Source organism: Pogona vitticeps, chromosome 4 (assembly GCF_051106095.1).
Source record: "Pogona vitticeps strain Pit_001003342236 chromosome 4, PviZW2.1, whole genome shotgun sequence".
Taxonomy (NCBI): Eukaryota; Metazoa; Chordata; class Lepidosauria; order Squamata; family Agamidae; genus Pogona; species Pogona vitticeps.
This window is the reverse complement of record NC_135786.1, coordinates 120,847,703-120,866,749: the sequence shown is the minus strand read 5'-3', so window position 1 is coordinate 120,866,749 and position 19,047 is coordinate 120,847,703. Positions and strand designations below refer to the sequence as shown.

The following is a 19,047-nucleotide window of genomic DNA, read 5'->3' as shown; positions in this document are numbered from 1 at the left end:
CAGAAGGCAGAGGGCAACAGGAGCGATTTCGACGCCTGGGAAGCTGGTAGCGGGCGCGGAAGTCAGGGTGGCTTTTGGCTTCCCGGGCTTCCAAAACTGCACCCGCTGCCCTCTGCTTCCTGTCCCCGCAGGAACAGGAGGCAGAGAACAACGGAGACAGGAGACAGAGGGTAGCGGAGGGGGTTTGGATGCCCGGGAAGCAGGCAGCAGGCACGGAGGTCGGGACGGCTTTCGGCTTCCCGGGTTTCCAAAGCTGCACCCACTGCCCTCTCCCTCCTGTCCCCACTGCCCTCTGCCTCCCTTTCCTGTGGGGACAGAAGGCAGAGGGCAACAGGAGCAGTTTTGACGCCTGGGAAGCTGGCAGCAGGCACGGAAGTCAGGGTGGCTTTTGGCTTCCCGGGCTTCCAAAACTGCACCCGCTGCCTCTGCCTCCTGTCCCCGCAGGAACAGGAGGCAGAGGACAACGGAGATAGGAGACAGAGGGCAGCGGAGGGGGCTTGGACACCTGGGAAGCTGGCAGCAGACAGGAGGCAGAGGACAGTGGGGACAGGAGGCAGAGGGCAGCGGGGACAGCTTTGAATTTCCCACCCTTTCCCCCTGTCTTTCGTAGGTTGAAGCTCCGGCCACAAGTCGAAACAAATTTTGCGGGTGGAGCTTTTCATACCTCAAAATTTTCATAAGTAGGGATGTTCATAATTCGAGGCCCCACTGTACCTTGGGAGGTGGTGAGTGCTCCAGTGCTCGAAGCATTCAAAAGAAAATTGTACAACAATCTGTCAGATTGGCTTTGACTCAGATTCCTGTACTGGGAAAGGCATTGGAATTGATTGCTTTACAGACCCCTTCTAACTCAATTATCCTAGGATTCTATGATTCTGTTGCAGTTTTTAAGGAGAACACCCAAGTGAATCATAAGAGGAAAGCCAGGCAAACAAATGGTAACCCTTCCCACTGAAAATTTTCCTTCCTTCCTTTAAGTGTATACTGTATGTAGCAAAACATGTATGCAGTACAGTGGTACCTTGCTAGACAACGACCTCGCAAAACAACGGATCTGCATGACAATGAGCTTTTGCGATCACTATAGCGATTCGCAAAACAGCGATTCCAATGGGCGATTTTTGCTCAATGATGTTTGGGTCCCTGCCTCGCAAACCGTTTCTCGCAAGACGATGATTTTAACACCGATCGGCGCTTCGCAAAACGGGTGTTTAAAGGACCGATGCTTCGCGGTGCAGCCATTTTAACAGCTGATCGGCACTTCGCAAAATGGCTTCCCTATGGGCACTCTTCGGAAAACTACGACGATTTTTCTCCATTGGAATGCATTAAACGGGTTTCAAACCATTCCAATGGGGAAATGGTTTCCGCAAGACAATGTTTTTGCTAAACTGCGATTTCTATGGAATGTATTATCATTGTCATGCGGGGCACCACTGTATGTACCACTCAATCATACCATCAATTTGAGTAGTAGCCATTTTTAGTGCCAAAAAGGATACAGAAAGGATTATTGCCACTCACTGCAGCAGCATGACACTGATCTTAATCAGTGAATTTGGAAGCTGCTATTCTTTTTTCCAAAATTTGAGAGATGTGAATAAAACTGTCAGGCTTTATCTGCACTTTCTAGACACAGACCTCCACCCACATCTTCTCATACTGTTCAAAGATCATTAAAAACACCCAGCATAATGTAAAGGTTTCAAACCATGAACTAGCTTTTACACCTCACCGATATTTAAATGCATTCAGGTCAGCATTCTGAATTAAGAGAGACATTGTACACCATTAGTGGACAAATTGTGGGCCACTGGTTGCAAGTGGACTCCCACAGGACTAATTTGGACTTCGTGTCCCCCAAGGCAAACACCAATGTCCTATCCATTTCTCAAACGTATTTGGAAAATACAAATTATCCAATGCATACTCTAAGAGAATTCCACCAGGATATTTGCCTTCCACAAACTATTTTAGGTGTGGAGGCACCGTTTTCAAAACTGGAATTATTTTCAATGACTTCCCATTTTGTTTTGTTTTTTAATCTCCTTCCTATACTTAAAACAGGGCAACAGAAAAACTAATGGTATTGTTTCTTATCCCAACTGGGAAATATAGACGGCACTTGTTTGAGTAAAAATGTGGGGACAGTGACAGGAACAGAAACTGATGCATTTTCTGGACCTCTGAAATTACCCAGCCTTCCCTTACACCTTATTTTCCCACTCTGCATATACCAGTTTATATCTTACCTGGGAGCTACCACTAAATCCTGGAGGCTGGTTGTATTCTGTAGAATCAATAATGCTACTGTAGAAATAAAGGAGAAAATAATTTGTATAAATAACAATTTATAAAATTTATTTTACAGATTTCAACATAATTAATTTCTCTAATACTATAAAGAGAAGGCTAGGGCATTCTTTTGAAAAAGTTATTAAAGGAATACAATTAAGGACCTTTTTCACAGATTACAGGCTTAGAATGATAAGCATAGCAATTCTAATTAGAGTTGGGGGGCACAATTTTGAGACCCATCTGCAATTCACCCATGTCACAGACCATTCCTCATGAAATAACCAGCATGGTTCTTCTCTTATTCTGGTATTTATATCACACATTTTGGTATAGAGTTTAACTCAGTGTTGTGTTAACTGTATCGCTATGTTGTATGAGCAGATATCTCCTGTTTATGCAGGGCTAGCTTTACTCAGAATTTCCTAGTTACCTTTCACTCACACCTTCAAGCTTTGGCTTTCTAGGTAGTTTTCATTCATAGCAGCATTATATAATTGATCTTTCTATTTAGTACATCTGTAAGTTTCCAGTCCAAGGTGCTCATGAACAATCTTAGGAGCACTGACCTACCTCTTCTACCCTTCTCAGAATCCCAGAAAGTTACTCCCTCCATCACAGTTTAGGAACTGCTGACTTTAAACCAAGCAGCTTACTCATTTAATAGATAAGCTGGGAGTGTGGAGCTTGCGTTAAGAATTCTCTGGGGAATGTTACATGCAAATACACCCAGAGGGAGCAAGGTAATATTAGCATCCCTTCTCTGCTTTGTTTCATAAAGCTCCATCTCCCTCGGAAACGTTTTCCTCAACACAGTTATGATCCAAGGTGAAATCCTGTTTCTGTGTTCTTGATTTAAAACTCTGTTTTTACAACCAATCTGAAACTATTTCTAGGCTCCTGAACAGTTGCTTGGCAAGTAGTTTGGTCTCCCAATCATCTCCCAGCCAGACGTTTTTATTCTAGATCCTAGGTTATTAACTAGTGGTCGGCAGACCCCTGGGCAGTTATGATGTCCTAACAGGGGTCTGCAAAGGATTCAAGAAATGTTATGGTTTTTTTTTGTTTTTGTTTTTGGTTTTGTTTTTTTTTTTTTGCAGTTAAGAAAGGAAAGCAAAGGCAAGCGAAGGAAGAACAAAATCTTAATTTCCTTTGCTTCTTTCTGTAAAGCTTGGCTTTTCTAACCTACTGCCTCCATTAAAAACAAACAAAAGTAAAAATTGGTTATGAAAATAACTATTTGTTAGCAAATAACTCAAATAAATCCAAATAAATATAATAAATATTATATATCCAAATAAATATAATATCCAAATAAATATAATAAGTAAGTAAGTAATTAAGTATCCAAGTAAATATTTCCGCACACGGCGAGAACATACCGTATATGAGAACATACAAATGAATGACACTGAGTGGCTGAGAGACAGTACATTATATATTTTGCTACTGCATTCAAAGGGCTTTCTCTTCAGGCATGCTTTCCTTTAAATGACTGGTTGACCAAAGCAATTTGCAAAGCTAACATTTTATCCTATGTTTTACTTCTGTTTTTAGTATTGTTCTATTTGTGGGATTAAAATTTATTTAATCATTTTTTAAATATTGTACTAATTTATTATTTAGTTTTTGCCTTTGTTTCTTTTAATACTGTAAACCACCTTGGATCCTTCAGGAGAAAGTATATGTTGTATATATTTTCATTTCTGTGATTTTTATTTAATATTTTCAGTCAGCGGATAAGTGAACCTAGATACTGGGGGGATATCCTCAGTAGAGTGTAGTGAATAGAGTGACAGACTAGGACTCTGGAGAACAGAGTTCAAACCCCCACTCATACATGGAAACTGACTGGGGGAGTGGACCTGGGAAAGCCACTGCTTAAATACCTCACTTACTTTGAAAGCACTGTTAAGGTCATTATAAGTCAGTTCTGACTCAACGGCACAAAACATAACTGTACTAGATATGCAGATTGCTATGCTAAAACAATATTGATCAGTATCCTTTTCAGGGTATAAGGGCAATCATTAATATATCCATACTCCAGGGGGCTTGTGTTACATGGCCAATCTCACAAACGGTGTGAGATAAGGCATGCAAACGAAAACCTTCTGGAGTTGGAGAAATGCTTCTATAATCACCCTTCTATAGTTGTGTAGTATGATAGGATACTAGCCACTATAATCTGTGCCAATAAATGCAATTTAATATTTCTGTGTTGTCTATTTAACAAAAACACTAAAAGGCAGAACTCTTCAGAAAGTTTTTTCTCCATGCCAAGACTTTTTCTTAACTGGCTGCTTCAATTACAGTAGTCAGAAAAGAGGGGCGGCAGCAATATTTTTCTTTATGCTGTTTGGTGTTGGCAAAATTGGAAGAATACAGGAAACTTATATATAATAGATTCTTTCTCCTGTTTGTGAGACTGGCCATGTAACACAAGCCCACCCTTCCTGCCTGCTACTAACCACTCCTGGTGAAGATTAAAATTGGTTCCAAACTTTTGTCATCGAGACAAATGGAAAGTAGCCTGTTGTGGCATACAAATCAAAGGATCAAGAAGGTCACTGGGTAACTGACAACTGATAACATTTCTAGTGAAGAAAGCAAATTACATAACAAGAAGAATGCATATTGCTTATCCAGGCTGATATCATTCACAAAATTAAAACAAGTAGGCAGAGAAAAACAAATAATTTATACATGTAAAACTCAAACCGATATCTTAGGCAAAGAATATTAACTCTGCTGTGCATGTGAGATTTCAGCCATTATTTATACATTTAAACAATTATAATAAATTATATGGAAAATCGAAACTAATTTAATTCAAAGCCTATTAGAGAAGACAAATGTTGCTTCTTTTTAAACTGACATCCAGTTTTTTACGCTTATTTGAAAACAAGTAGAGCAAAGGAACAATGGTATTTATGTGATGAGCATTTGGTAGGAATGTTTCAAGTGTCAAGTAGGCTGGTATAGGGTGGAAACACATCAACAACCTTCCACATGTTCTCATTCAGTACACACTTTTAACCTAAATGGGTAAGACTGGCCCACTTCTATATGTTCTCATTTATCTCCATTTGACACTCCTTTTCCAAAGTAAACAAAAAAAAGATAAGGCTCCTTATTGTGGAAGAACTTATGGAGGAAGGAGGCAGCTTATCATGTACAGAGAAAAAGGTTGGAACTTGTTATAATGGCAATCTGTTACCTCCAGAACTAAGAATGGCAGAGCCCCACATGTTGTTCAGAATGCATTAGCAGAGAACAACTGCCTTCTCCTAGATGTATGTGTAGGAAAGCCTGCTGCTGTACTCAGGTCTTTGCTGTGACTCCAGCAGGGATCCTCTTATGTCCTACTAAAACTCCTTCCACAGAGCTACAGAATTCCTCTTTTACAGTCCTGTAGAGGCATGCAGTCTCTATCTTCTTTGTCTTCTCATTTTTTTCTCTCTCTCACACCCTCTCTCCTACAGTGGTGCTTCGCTAGACAATTACCTCGCAAAACAGTTTATTTGCAAGACAATGAGTTTTTGTGATCTCTATAGTTTTTCCTATGGGTGATTTCCGCTGGACAATGTTTTGGTCTGTACTTCGCAAGATGAGGTTTTTTTTTTTCCGGGACCATTTTTCACAAGACAACGATATTGACAGCTGATCCACACTTCGCAAAACGGTTTCTCTGTGGGCGATTTTCACAAGACAACGACTATTTTCCCCACTGGAATGCATTAAATGGATTTCAAAGCATCCCAACGGGGAACCACATTTCACAAGACAATGTTTTCGCAAAAAAGCGATTTTCGCTGAACGAATTAACATCGTCTTGCGAGGCACCACTGTAGTTATATAGATACACTGAACAAAAAACTGTGACACTACCATCAAGCACTAAATTGGAGCATGATGTAGCTGAAGACTAATGTGTTACATAGACCATTACATATCTCCCACTCATCTTTACATCTACATAAATTACAAATCTTGCGGTGAAAACACGAATATTGATGAAAAACAATACTGAATTATATAGAAGGTGCAGGGGGTGGGAGAAAGGGATTACGTGAATGCCAAATTCTGCCAATAGATTAATACCTGGGTGATGGGGAAGGTGCTTCAAATTGAGGCACAGTGCTGTCCTCACTGACTGGTGAATATAAGCCACTCATTTCCTGAAATACATACAGAGCCACGTTAAAGTAATTACACAACTAAGATTTACATCCTTTATTAACAAGAGACACTTACAAATTTATTACTTTATTCATTATTTTAAATACTCATAAACTATTACTTTACTCATTATTTTTATTTCCGCTCAGATACTTTTATATAAACATTCTCTGGAGAGCCTAATATTTTCTCTTCTCTTGCTACTAAACCTGCTGAGTTACACTGAGTTTCTTGTAAAAAAGCTAATAGAAATGAGAACAATAGCTCCCATCCGAGCATCTTAAAATCGAACCAGATGGAGAATATCAGCTCTTATTTCTGAAAATATTCCAATATTTAACTTATTCATAAGCATATATAAGACTAAAACTCTGAGATAAAATGGTATATATGGGAATAAACACATGTACTTCATTTCTTGTTCAGCATTTTTTAATTTCCTCCTTTAGATATATAAAATCCATAGGGCAGCCTCACTGAATGGACTGATCAGGCAGCAGAAGTCTTCCACAGACAGGACCAAATTATCTTCCACTTTCATAAGGTTCTCAAATTAAAAATGATTTGAGGTTACATAGATGTGTATTTTTGCAATAGATACAATATTTAAGAGAGTCAGCCAGAACAATTAATTTATGCTATATTTTAGTGGAAGAAACATATTCAGTGGAAGAAATACTGGAGAGTTCTGACTAAACGAGCTTCACCTGGAGCAGGAACTAGCAAGCCACTCCAGTATGATTGCCAAGAAAACTCTATGAACAGAAACAAAAGGCTAAAATATATGACGCTGGAAGATGAGCCCCTCAGGTCAGAAGGAGCCCAACGTGCTACTGAGGAAGAGCGGAGGACAAGTACAAGTAGCTCCAGAGCTAATGAAGTGGTTGGGCCAAAGCCGAAAGGACGCTCAGCTGTGGACGTGCCTGGAATTGAAAAGAAAGTCCGATGTTGCAAAGAAAAATACTGCATAGGAACCTGGAATGTAAGATCTATGAACCTTTGTAAGCTGGATGGGGTCAAACAGGAGATGGCAAGAATAACATTGACATCCTGAGCAAGAATAACATTGACATTCCCTGGACAGGAATGAGCAAATTCAGTTCAGGTGATTATCATATTTACTATTGTGGGCAAGAATCCCGTAGAAGGAATGGAGTAGCCCTCATGGTCAACAAAAGAGTGGGAAAAGCTGTACTGGGATATAACATCAAAAATGATAGAAAGATTTAATACGAATCCAAGGCAGACCTTTCAAAATCACAGTAATCCAAGTTTATGCACCAACCACCAATGCTGAAGAGGCTGAAATTGACCAGTTCTATGAAGACTTAAACACCTTCTAGAACTTACACTGAAGAAAGATGTTCCTCTCATTATAGGGGACTGGAATGCTAAAGTAGGAAGTCAAGAGATAAAAGGAACAACAGGTAAGTTTGGCCTTGGAGGTCAAAACGAAGCAGCACAAAGGCTAATAGAGTTTTGTCAAGAGAACAAGCTGGTCATCATGAACACTCTTTTCCAACAACACAAGAGGCGACTCTACACATGGAAATCACCAGATGGGCAATACCGAAATCAGATTGATTATGTTCTCTGCAGCCAAAGATGGTGAAGCTCTATACAGTAAGCAAAAACAAGACCTGGAGCTGATGGTGGCTCTGATCATCAGCTTCTTATAGCAAAACTCAAGCTTAAACTGAAGAAAGTAGGAAAAACCACTGGGCCAAACAGGTATAATCTAAATCAAACCCCTTATGAATACACAGTGGAAGTGAAGAACAAATTTAAGGAACTAGATTTGGTGGACAGAGTGCCTGAAGAACACTGTACAGGAGGCAGCAACAAAAACCATCCCAAAGAAAAGGAAATGCAAGAAAGCAAAGTGGCTCTCTAATAAGGCCTTACAAATAGCCCAGAAGAGAAAGGAAACAAAATGCAAGGGAGAGAGGGAAAGTTACAGAAAATTGAATGCAAACTTTCAAAGAATAGCAAGGAGAGACAAGAGGGCCTTCTTAAATGAACAATGCAAAGAAATAGAGGAAAATAATAGAAAGGGGAAAATCAGAGATCTGTGCAACAAAACTGGAGATATTAAAGGAACATTTTGTACAAAAATGGACATGATAAAGGACGAAAATGATAGGAACCTCACAGAAGCAGAAGACATCAAGAAGAGGTGGCAAGAATACACAGAGGAATTATACAAGAAAGATCTGGATGTCCCAGACAACCCAGATAGTGTGGTTGCTGACTTTGAGCTAGACATCCTGGAGAGCAATATCAAGTGGGCCTTAGAAAGCATGGCTAACAACAAAGCCAGTGGTCGTGATGGCATTCCAGTGTAACTATTTAAAATCTTGAAAGATGATGCTGTTAAGATGCTACACTCAATATGTCAGCAAGTTTGGAAACCTCACCAGTGGCCAGAGGATTGGAAAAGATCAGTCTACATCCCAATCCCAAAGAAGAGCAGTGCCAAAGAATGCTCCAACACCGTTTCAGTCTGGCTTCAGGCTGCGCCACAGTACGGAAACGGCATTGCCCTGTTTGATGACCTGCTGAGGTAGGCCAACAGGGGCAAAATGTCTCTGTTGATCCTTCTCGATATCTCAGCCGCCTTCAATGCTGTTGACCACGGTATTCTTCTGGGGAGGCTCTCTGAGCTGGGAATCAATGGTCTGGCGTTAGCCTGGCTCCAATCCTTCTTAGAGGACCGTCCCCAGAGAGTACAGCTTGGGGAAAGTTTATCGAGGGCATTGGTTTCATCCAGAAGTGTCTGAAGCTGATCAGCTACCACCCTCTCTACCACTTTACTAAGGAAAGAAACATTGGTGACGGGCCTATAATTGTCAATATTGTCTGCCACCACATTTGGTTTCTTCCTAATGGGCCTAATGAGTGTCTCCTTGAGGGCAAGCAGAACCTTGTCCTCCTGGAGAGACCCATTAATTATTGCAGTGGCGCATTCAGTTGTTGTAGGCCTGGCTGCTTTGATTAGCCAGGTCGGGCAAGGGTCATGTGAGGAGGTGGTGGCACGACAGCAGTCAAGCACCTTGTCCACCATATCTGGTGTCACAGGCTGAAAGAGATCAAGTCTCATCAGGCAAGGCAGAGCGCTGGAGGTTTCTGCTCGATCTACTGTGTTCAAAAAAGGAAAGTTCCTAGCAGAAGGCCTCCAATTTAGATTTTAAAAATGCCTCAAATTGGTCAGGTGAGATACTAGTAGGAGGCCTATGACTTACACCAATTCCAGATAGATCGCGGACTATACAGAAAAGTTCCACCTGCTGATTTGAAGCTTTGTTTATCCAGACAGCAAAGTGAGCTCGACTAGCAGCCCTCACCTTAATAAGGTAATGGTTAGCTGTGATCCTGACAGCTTTCCGATTATATTCCATCGGATTCTGTCTCCAATTGCACTCTAGCCTTCTCCTGTTCTGCTTCATAGCTCGCAGCTGCTGGTTAAACCAGGACACTGGACAAGCTCTGCAATGGAGAGGGCATTTAGGAGTGATTGTGTCAACAGTCCTGGTAGCAGCAGCAAGCCAGCCGTCAACCAGAGCCTCGACAGGAGCTTCTGTCAGGTCAGCCGGAATCCCTCTCATGGAATCCTGGAATCCTATAGAATCCAGTAGCCTTTGAGGGCAGACCATTAAAATAGGTACTTGCTCCCTGCAGGGAGGGAGAGCCACTGAGAGGTTACATTTAATTAGGCAATGATCCGACCATGGCAAGGGGACTGACACAAGGTCAGTCACCATCAGACCACACTCTCTCCGCTTGCGGGAGAACACCGGGTCTAAGGTGTGGTCACCCACATGGGTGGGGCCGTTGACATGTTGGGACATATCCAAGGAAGCCATGGTTTCCAAGAACTCAAGAGCTGGACCAGAAGCCTCTGCCTCCTCATGGATGTTGAAATCACCCAAGGTCAAAAGCTTTGGGGATCCACAACAGTGCCACGGAGACCAAGTCTGCCAACTCCGGAAAGGAAATGGCTGGGTCGCGGTAACCCACCAAGATCCCAATACCATCCCTGGCCCCAATCGACACGTGAAGGGCCTCAAGATCTGGTGTCACCACCGCGGAGCCCCTAGAGTGTTTTTATATACAATGGCTACTCCCCCCGCCCCTCCAGTCTACTCTGGTGCTGGACTGCATAACCTAGAAGGCAGGCAAGGGTCAGGGGAACACCCCCTTCCCCGCCCATCCAAATCTCAGGTCTGCATCCTCCTCCAGGATAAGGTCTTGAATAATCTGGGATTTATTGGATACAGACCTGGCGTTAAGCAGCACCAGATTTAGAGTGGAGGGACGGTTGGTCTGACTACCTCAAGTCTGATGGTTGGTCACAGTGCCAGAACAGTGAACAGCTTTCAAACATCTGTTCACCATTCTTCTGCAGTAGGAACTGTGCCAATGCCGTATCTCCCTCTATCACTCTGATATTCAAAGGACCCTCACTGGGGGGGGGGGGGAGGAAGGTCCTTCACTCCATGTCAAACAAGAGAAAGGAAGAAAAAAACAGAGAAATTACAGAACAAAAATACAACCACGTAAACACTACCAATATCAAAGGTCTTTCTAAACAAGATCCCCAAATGTGCCTTGCTCACATCATTCCAAAATATTTCTATTGTCAAGGATAATTTCCAAACCTGAGACAGAACAAGGTTTGTGTAAATTAGCAGCCATGTTTGCACAGATGTGCAAGATGCTGAGACATGCAGATTGCTGAGTCATGGATGATGCAACATCTGCAGTGATTGGCTGTATGCAAATATATATGTGTACTGAAGATGTATCAGTTCTCTTCCTTGGACGTCATCCTGTCGTGCTGCCAGTTGGAACTGCTGTATATACTGTAAATATACTTTGGTGTTGGGAGAAGCTGCCTGTGTGTGTGTGAGTTATTTGGACTTCCTGGACTGGATAAGATTCTGCTAACTTTACGACAGTTTTGCGCCAACATCTATGCCTGCTGCAGCCATGTGGAAAAGCTGGGACCCCATGTCACTGGAGCAACTTGCAGAAGATGAAAGGGAGGGACAGTGATATTATACATCAATCAATCCATTTTACAATCCAGAAACAAAAAATGGATAGTTCATGATTCACAATAAAAGATCCACTGGATATAGCCACTTTATAAAGGTATTGCCTACTCCTGCATTTGTATTGTATAAAGATAATATAGCTTTCTTTTATTTCAACTGGACTGATGACTCAGCTGAAACTTTTTGTTTACACTATCATACTGTGGTCAGAATTTCAATTCATAAAATAAGTAGGATGAGTATTCTCCCACCTCAACATAAGCCATCAAATTCACAGTATGTCACAAGGAGTATGTATTTGGAACAAATAAAAAGAGGTACACATATAAACACACACACACAAAAAAAAAAATACTGAAAACTAACTTGCCATTTTGGAGGTACACAAGTATTTGAAATGCCCTCTCATCAAGCATTCGACTACAAGCATTCAAGAGAGCAAATGAACTAACAGATTTTAATTTGCTCTTTTTCTCATTTTTCCTGACGAAAGCTGCATAAATTTAAAAAAAAACAAAAGAGAGGCAGACATTTCTACAGAAACCAAAAACTGCTCAAGTTACAATAATGGTTAGGTATCTAACCTCTACTCGTTTAATATCTTCTTCCAAAACACTCAGCTCCTTCTGGATCTGCTCCAGTTGCTGCGAATAAAAAAAAAGAAATCTAAGACAGTTTGTTCTGGCAATACCAAAACTGCCATTAACCAGGTAATTTTCTTTAAAAAGAGGCACACTTAGTTAAAAAGTCACACATTTTTCTTAGCTGCTAAGTTGAAGTAACTATGAGATCTGCATTATACAGAAGAGCTATATTGGACAAATCTCACAAATTGAAATACTGGGAATGCCATTGATACCCCCTTCCAGCACCCAGGGTTTTAAAGCATGGTGGGTTTGATTTAAGTCATAATTTACAGTAAATGCTTTAAAAATCAGATTATTGATTATTTAAATTTTTAATTTTTTATTTAAATCATTATTTGAATAAATGCATTTTTAAAAAAATCATTAATTTTTATGTACCGTTTTAAAGTGATTTACATAACCAGTGTTTGTCAAGTAATTGAGGAGGTGAGGCTGAGGAGCCTGACGCTGAAGGAAAGAAATAAGGCCGGAAAGAAAGAACTAGAAACCGGGCTTTCTCGGCGGTGGCTCCTCGTCTCTGGAATAACCTACCTCCGGAGATTCGCGCTGCACCCTCGCTGGGTACTTTTAAGAACCAACTAAAAACATGGATGTATAGGCAGGCCTTCCCTTCCAGTTAATTCCTGTTCTCTTTCCTTTTTTCCCTCTTTATTTGATTTATTTTTATTTTTCCCATCTTATAGAATGATTTAATTAATTAATTGTTATAAAAATTTTTAGAACTTGTTATGTTGTAAGCCACCTAGAGTGGTCGAAATGACTAGATAGGCGGGGTATAAATACAATCAATCAATCAATCAATCAATCAATCAATCAATCAATCAATCAAAAGTACCAATAATCCACCACTGCTATTGCTACAGCTTCCAAGAAATATAACAAAAATTCAAATTCTCATAAAGAAGAAATGTAATTTAATGTGAACTCAGCTGAAAGAGTACAGGCACTAATATTAAATCGTGCCTCAATGCCATGTGTTTGAAAAAGGGAAGGGGTGGCATTTGAAAAGGCAATGTTACCAATAGAGATGTAAAACTTTCAAAAATGTCAATTTTTCCACAAAAAAGAGAGAGAAAAATTCAGAAATTTTATGTCTAGTTATCAAAGACGTAAAATTACTTGTTCTCGAGAAAAAAAACTGCACCCTGCTTCTAAAATCTCAATTTTAGTCATTCATTCTATTTAAATTAAAATATTTTATCCTGTTCTTCAGCTGAAAAAAATCTTTCAGAAAGGCTTACATATTATGGTTATTAAGAACAAAATAATACTTGCCTGCAGGGTCACAATCTAAAAAACATGACACAAAAGCAATGGTAAGGGAAACCAAAGCTACACTAAGCTATGATCCTTGGTTCATTCAGCATACAGGAAGACAGGGAAACATCAGGAGACTCTCTGAGAGGGCCCTTTGTGGAAAATCCAATGGGAAAATCTCAACACTCCCATAACTCTGGTTCAAGCCCGCCATGCTACTTCTATTACCTTCTTTTTACAGTCATTAACAAAGGGCCCATTTCCAAATCTGATTTATCATTCACACACAGCATGTTCTTGCACCTGTGGTCCTACAAACAAACCATGATCCTAATCTGTGGTTTTATTCACTCCAGGTTATCAATCCCCCCCAAAATCCATAATCATAAGCAAACAATCAATCCACAATTTTACAAGCATGGTACTGATACAAAAGATGCAAAAGTGCAAATTTCAAACATCACAATAAACAAATCACAGATAGAAAATCCAACATTTATTTTACCTGTTGCCACTTGTAGATAACATTCATCTCCATATTGGCTCATTCTTTATAAGCAATGAAATGTTACCCAAGCATGCCATATGTCTATAGATCTGTGCCTGCCTAAATGGCTTTTCTTATACAAGTAGACCAACTTTAGCTGTCAGCAGTTATTTTCAGTATAGAAGTAAAATTTTGCAAAGAAGCTGAGAGGATCCTGACAGCCTCAGATACAGGACTGTATCACACTCTAGCCCAACTACTGTTCTGAAAATAGGCAAGCATACAGTGCGGTCTTGACTTGAGAATTTAATCCGTATTGGAAGGCGGTTCTCAAGTCAAAAAGTTCTCAGGTCAAATCTGCATTTTCCATAGAAATGCATTGAAAACCATTTGATCCGTATCTGCTCTTTTCCGTCCATAGAAACTAATGGGAAGCTGCTATTCCGCCTTCGACCACTAGAGGGGGAATATTTTGTTTCTTTTTTTCTTAGGTCAAGAAAGGTTCAGGGAAGGCAGGGAAAATACAGTCCAGGCAGTCCAGGACCAGGCAGTCTGAAGACTGTCTCCCAATCCACTCTCTAAACGCTGGGAGGAGTGAGGAAGCAGACAGGCACCCTTTTCACTGGCCAACAGTTAACTGAAAGTTCAAATTTTGCACTTTCCCTGCCTCCCACGTGGGTTTTTTTCAGTTCTTAACTCAAATCTAAGTACTTAAGTCAAGTCAATATTTTCCTATGAGAGTGGTTCTTAAGTCAAAATGTTCTTAACTCAAGCCGTTCTTAAGTCAAGACCCCACTGTATCTCCTTTCCATGTGCTGAAGTAAACTTGCTATATTATGTAACTTTAGTATCAACATGTACATTTGTAATACAGTCCTATGCTCTATAGCAGAGGTCCCAACCCCTGGTCCGTGGCCCAGTGCCAGTCCGTGGCCTGAGTCAGACCAGGACACGGAGACAGACTTCTCCCCCGCACGCACCTCCTGAGCGCCTCACTTCCCTTCGCACATGCATACGAGCGTACCCGTTCCCACATAACCGTGCTCCTGCTCCTTCACGTATGTGCATAAGTGCCCTCCCACTCCTTTGCACATGTGCACACACACTCCTTTGTGGATGCGCATGAGTGGGGGGGTGCCTTACCTTCCCTAGCCGGTCCGTGGGGTTAAAAAGCTTGGGGACCACTGCTCTATAGAGAAAAGGTCTTGCTTCAGTCTTGCAGACATAGGGAACTAAAAGCTAATTAAAGGTGTTAACTACATATTAAAAGACAACACATTATCGAACAACAAGACTGTTCAGGTTTATCATTTCTTATTGAAAACTTCAACACCACTAACATTCCCACTTGAAATTCAGAAACCGGGATTATTACTATAAGGCAGTGGTCCTCAACGTTTTTGGGACCGCGGATCATTGGGGGGTACTGGCTTCGTGCGCGGACCAGTGGGGGGGCCGGGCACCCTACACTCGTGAGTGGGTGGGGCACCCCCATGCCTGTGAGTGGGCGTGTCACGCTCGCGGGCCCACTGCCGCCTTCTCCCCCGCCAAAACACACACACACACACACACACACACGCCTGCTCGGCATGGGGGGCCGTTGAAGGAGGAAGAAGTCATTGCCTCCCTCCGTCTCCCTTTCTCTCCCTCTTTCACACCAAGCGCCACAGCCATCCTTGTCTGTCCTCTCTACCTACGACCACGAGCTCAGGCAGGGCGCTGCTGTTCTTCAGCCTCACATGTAAAAAAGCCCCGGGAGCAGCACCTGGGGCTCTCTTGCGGCGCACAAAAGAGCTGCTCCCCAATTCGCGTTGAGGGCAGTCGTGGTGGATGCGAGGGAAGGCGGCGGTGCAGCCCTCACTCCCCCTGGTCGCTGCTCTTGCGGGCGCTGCACAGTTTATCCCCCGTGCGCCCTGATTGGTTGGCTTTCCCTGCCCTCCCATGACTTCCTGGTTGATAAGCCCACTGCCGCCTTCTCCCCTGCCAACACACACACACACACACCTCCTCCCTCCCCCCTCTCTCTCTCGGCGTGGGGGGGGCTGTTCCTGCAAAGGTGAAAAAATCATCGCCTCCCTCCCTCTCCCTCCGCCACGCCTATTTTCCACCAGACGGGGTGGCAGATGTTATCAGCCTGCTTTGCAGAGCTGATTGGGGCCAGATGGGAAAGAAAACGCCAACTCGGGAAAAGGGCCGCCCTGTTGCCGATCCCTGCAAACTGGAGTCGGGGAGGCTGGGAGGTGGTGCCTTTGCCTTTGCACTGGCAATGGTCAGCAGACTAAATCCTTTATTTTCAGGGCTAAAAATAAATAGGGTGGAATAAATATTCAGCTACAAATATAACGATATGGCAGATGGAAAGCATCCAATCCATAGGCTGCTGTTTTCAGCTTTTGAGACGCTGGAGTTAAAAGAGGTTCTTCCACAGGCAGAAAGAAACAGGCAAAGGAAACAAAGAGTCTCTGAGCCATGCTCATCTGATGAACGTATGCCAACCTGTCAAGGACTACCTAAGGCTTGAGAGCATTGCTTGCAACAACAAGCAAATGCCATTTCATGCTCCCCTCTTCATGCTCGGGTTACAATCAACACCGCAGTCTCCCATGGAGGGGTTTCTTTCTCTCTCTCCCCCAGTCCCTGACACAACCCCACGGCATGCTGCTCCATCGCCCTGTGAGGAAGGGGGTCCACCTCATGACGGGCAAAAAGGAGCTGCCTCAGTCCCCTCTTCTGTCTTACTTCTGACTCCGGCTGCCTTGAACTCTCTCACCCAACCTGATGCTGGATGTGGAGTTTCTCCTGCTCTACGGTAACGAGGCCGGGCAGAAAGCGCAGGAGCACTCCCTCCCCTCTTCCTTCCCCTTTGTGATAAAAGGTGCCGAGAGGCAGTTTTGTTCCACCTGCTCCTCCTTCTCCAAAAAGGCACCCAATGGCTTCCCGGAAGAACAGCTGAGGAGCCTGGCTGGAAAGCCAGCAGCGTGGACGCACCCACCGGCTGGAAGCAGAGGCTGGCGGGGAAGCCATTTGAATTTCTCAGGCTCTTGCCTCCATTCACTGGGTCCATCCGCGCTCCTGGATTTCCAGCCGGCCTCCGCTGCCTTGGCCAAATGTAAGAGGCTGGGCATTAAAGTGAAATGCCGCTGAGGCAGCGCAGGGGGTTGGCGTCGCCATGAAGATTTGAGCAAGGCATGGAGGGTGGCGCAGGAACTGCCTCCACACAGGTAGCTGGGCAGGGAGGTCATAGCCCGTGCTCGGGAGGATCCTCCGGGAGCTGCCACCAATGCCGCAGTCCCCAACAAATTGCAGAAAGGAGCGGGCACTTCCCCCCTCACGTTTGGCACCCTCACGGCAGGAGGGCAGCCGCCACAGTAACATCGTGGGCTCGTGCCTTCAACTGATGCTGACACACGAAATGACAGCCCCCTCCTCCCTCTTCTTGCGCACTCGCGCCTAGCTCCTAGGCAACGCAAGGCAGAAAACAAGGGGGAGGTGAGGCTCGGTTCAGCTTCCACCGAACTCAGAACGGTCCAGAAAGGCAAGTGAGGAATGGTCGGAGGCATTCTGCGCCTGCACTGCCTTGTGCACTGACCCTCCTCTACCCCCTCCTTTTTCCTTTTCATGAAAGTAAAGATCCGATTCCCACACGTTCTGAACTCTATCAGCCCAATAGTGGGAAAGAAGGGCTCTTTGGATGTTCACTCCCTCATCTATGCCTGCGCTTATTTTGACTGATCAAGAAACAGCTACAGAGCAGAGGTCTGGAAGGATAAAGATGTAGGGATAGAGTTGCTTAACTATATTTTGTTTCAGCCTTAGGACAGTGTTCTTTATGCGCATGCGCTCAAGTATTTGCATTTTTGTTTTTCTTCGCATACTTATAACGTAGTTAAACATAGAAAGAAAGCCATGCTTTTGTTCCATGCTTTTAAAAAAACATACTTGACTCTTATGAATGAAGCTAGGATCCAGTCTAGGATTTTGCAGCTGCAAACGGACTGTGCAGGGGTGAGTGCGTGCAGGGGGAGCGGGGCAGGTCTGTCTCAGCAGCCCAGTGCAGCCCAGGCCACGGACCAGCACCGGGCCGCGGACCGGGGATTGGGGACCTCTACTATAAGGAATAGCAATATTTTAAAGTCTGGTTTTGAGTCTGCATGTCTAGCACAAAATTAAGTCTGATTATTCCACATCAATGAAGCAACAAGGAGAATAATTAAATATTAGTTACATGCTCTCAAATTCAGTCTGACTAGAGATGGGGACAAATTGCAAAAATGGTGGTTTGTCTTGGTTCATGATTCATCCAGGTCAACAAACCATGAATTTACTAATGTTTCACCAACAAACAACGAATTGGTTTGATGGTGCTTGGTTTGTTTGTTTTTTAAACAGCCCATGGCTGTCTAAAAAACAAAAGCTGAGCCCCCCCACAGCCTACCTGTTGCCCCCTTCCCACTGCCTCCCTACCTTGTCCTGCTGCCTCCACTGCCATTGCTGTGGAGTACCTCCACCTTTGCAGATGGCAGTGGTGGCAGCAGTTTCTGTTCTGGCAGCCTAGAGTTTCCTCTCTGTCTACAGGCCCACCAAGCAGCTGCTCAGCAGGCACATAGGCAGAGAGGAAAGGCTAGGCTGCTGGAACGGAAGCCACTGTTCCAGCAGCCTAGCCTTCCTGTTGGTTCTGTAGACCTCTCAGCAGCTTTCCATACCATTGACCATGACATAGTTGTGGTCTGTCTCTCTGGGATGGGGCTTAGAGGCACTGTTTTACAGTGGCTGTGGTTCTTTCTGGAGAACTCAGAAAAAGGTGCTGGGGGACTCTTGTTCAACACCCTGGCTGTTGGCCTACGTGAGTCACTCAGGGGTCTGTTTTGTCTCCAAAAATCTACATGAAAACACTGCAAGAAACTGTCTGGGGTTTGCGGTTCAGTGTAATCAGTATGCAGATGACAGCCAGCTCTACCTCTGCTTGCCATCTAAATACAAAGACACTATTTTGGCTCTAGATAAGTGTCTAGTGTCAGTGACTGACTGGATGAGGATAAATAAACTGAAACATAATCCAGACAAAACAGAGGTACTCCTGGTTAGTCAAAAGGCAGATCAAGGAATAGGGATGCAGTCTGTG

The 19,047-nt window shown here is 43.3% G+C and overlaps 1 protein-coding gene across 6 annotated transcripts in view; it reads right to left on the bottom strand.

Annotated features, from left to right (window-relative positions):
- Positions 1–19,047, bottom strand: part of COP1 (COP1 E3 ubiquitin ligase) — a 333,778-nt gene that overhangs the window by 186,013 nt on the left and 128,718 nt on the right. For all 6 annotated transcript variants that reach the window (XM_072998208.2, XM_072998210.2, XM_020813947.3 and 3 more), the window contains 3 exons: positions 12,119–12,178; positions 6,400–6,476; positions 2,253–2,310 (listed from right to left, as the gene is read on the bottom strand). In XM_072998208.2, the coding sequence (XP_072854309.2) occupies positions 2,253–2,310; positions 6,400–6,476; positions 12,119–12,178 (195 nt within the window). The remainder of the gene's footprint in view (positions 1–2,252; positions 2,311–6,399; positions 6,477–12,118; positions 12,179–19,047) is intronic.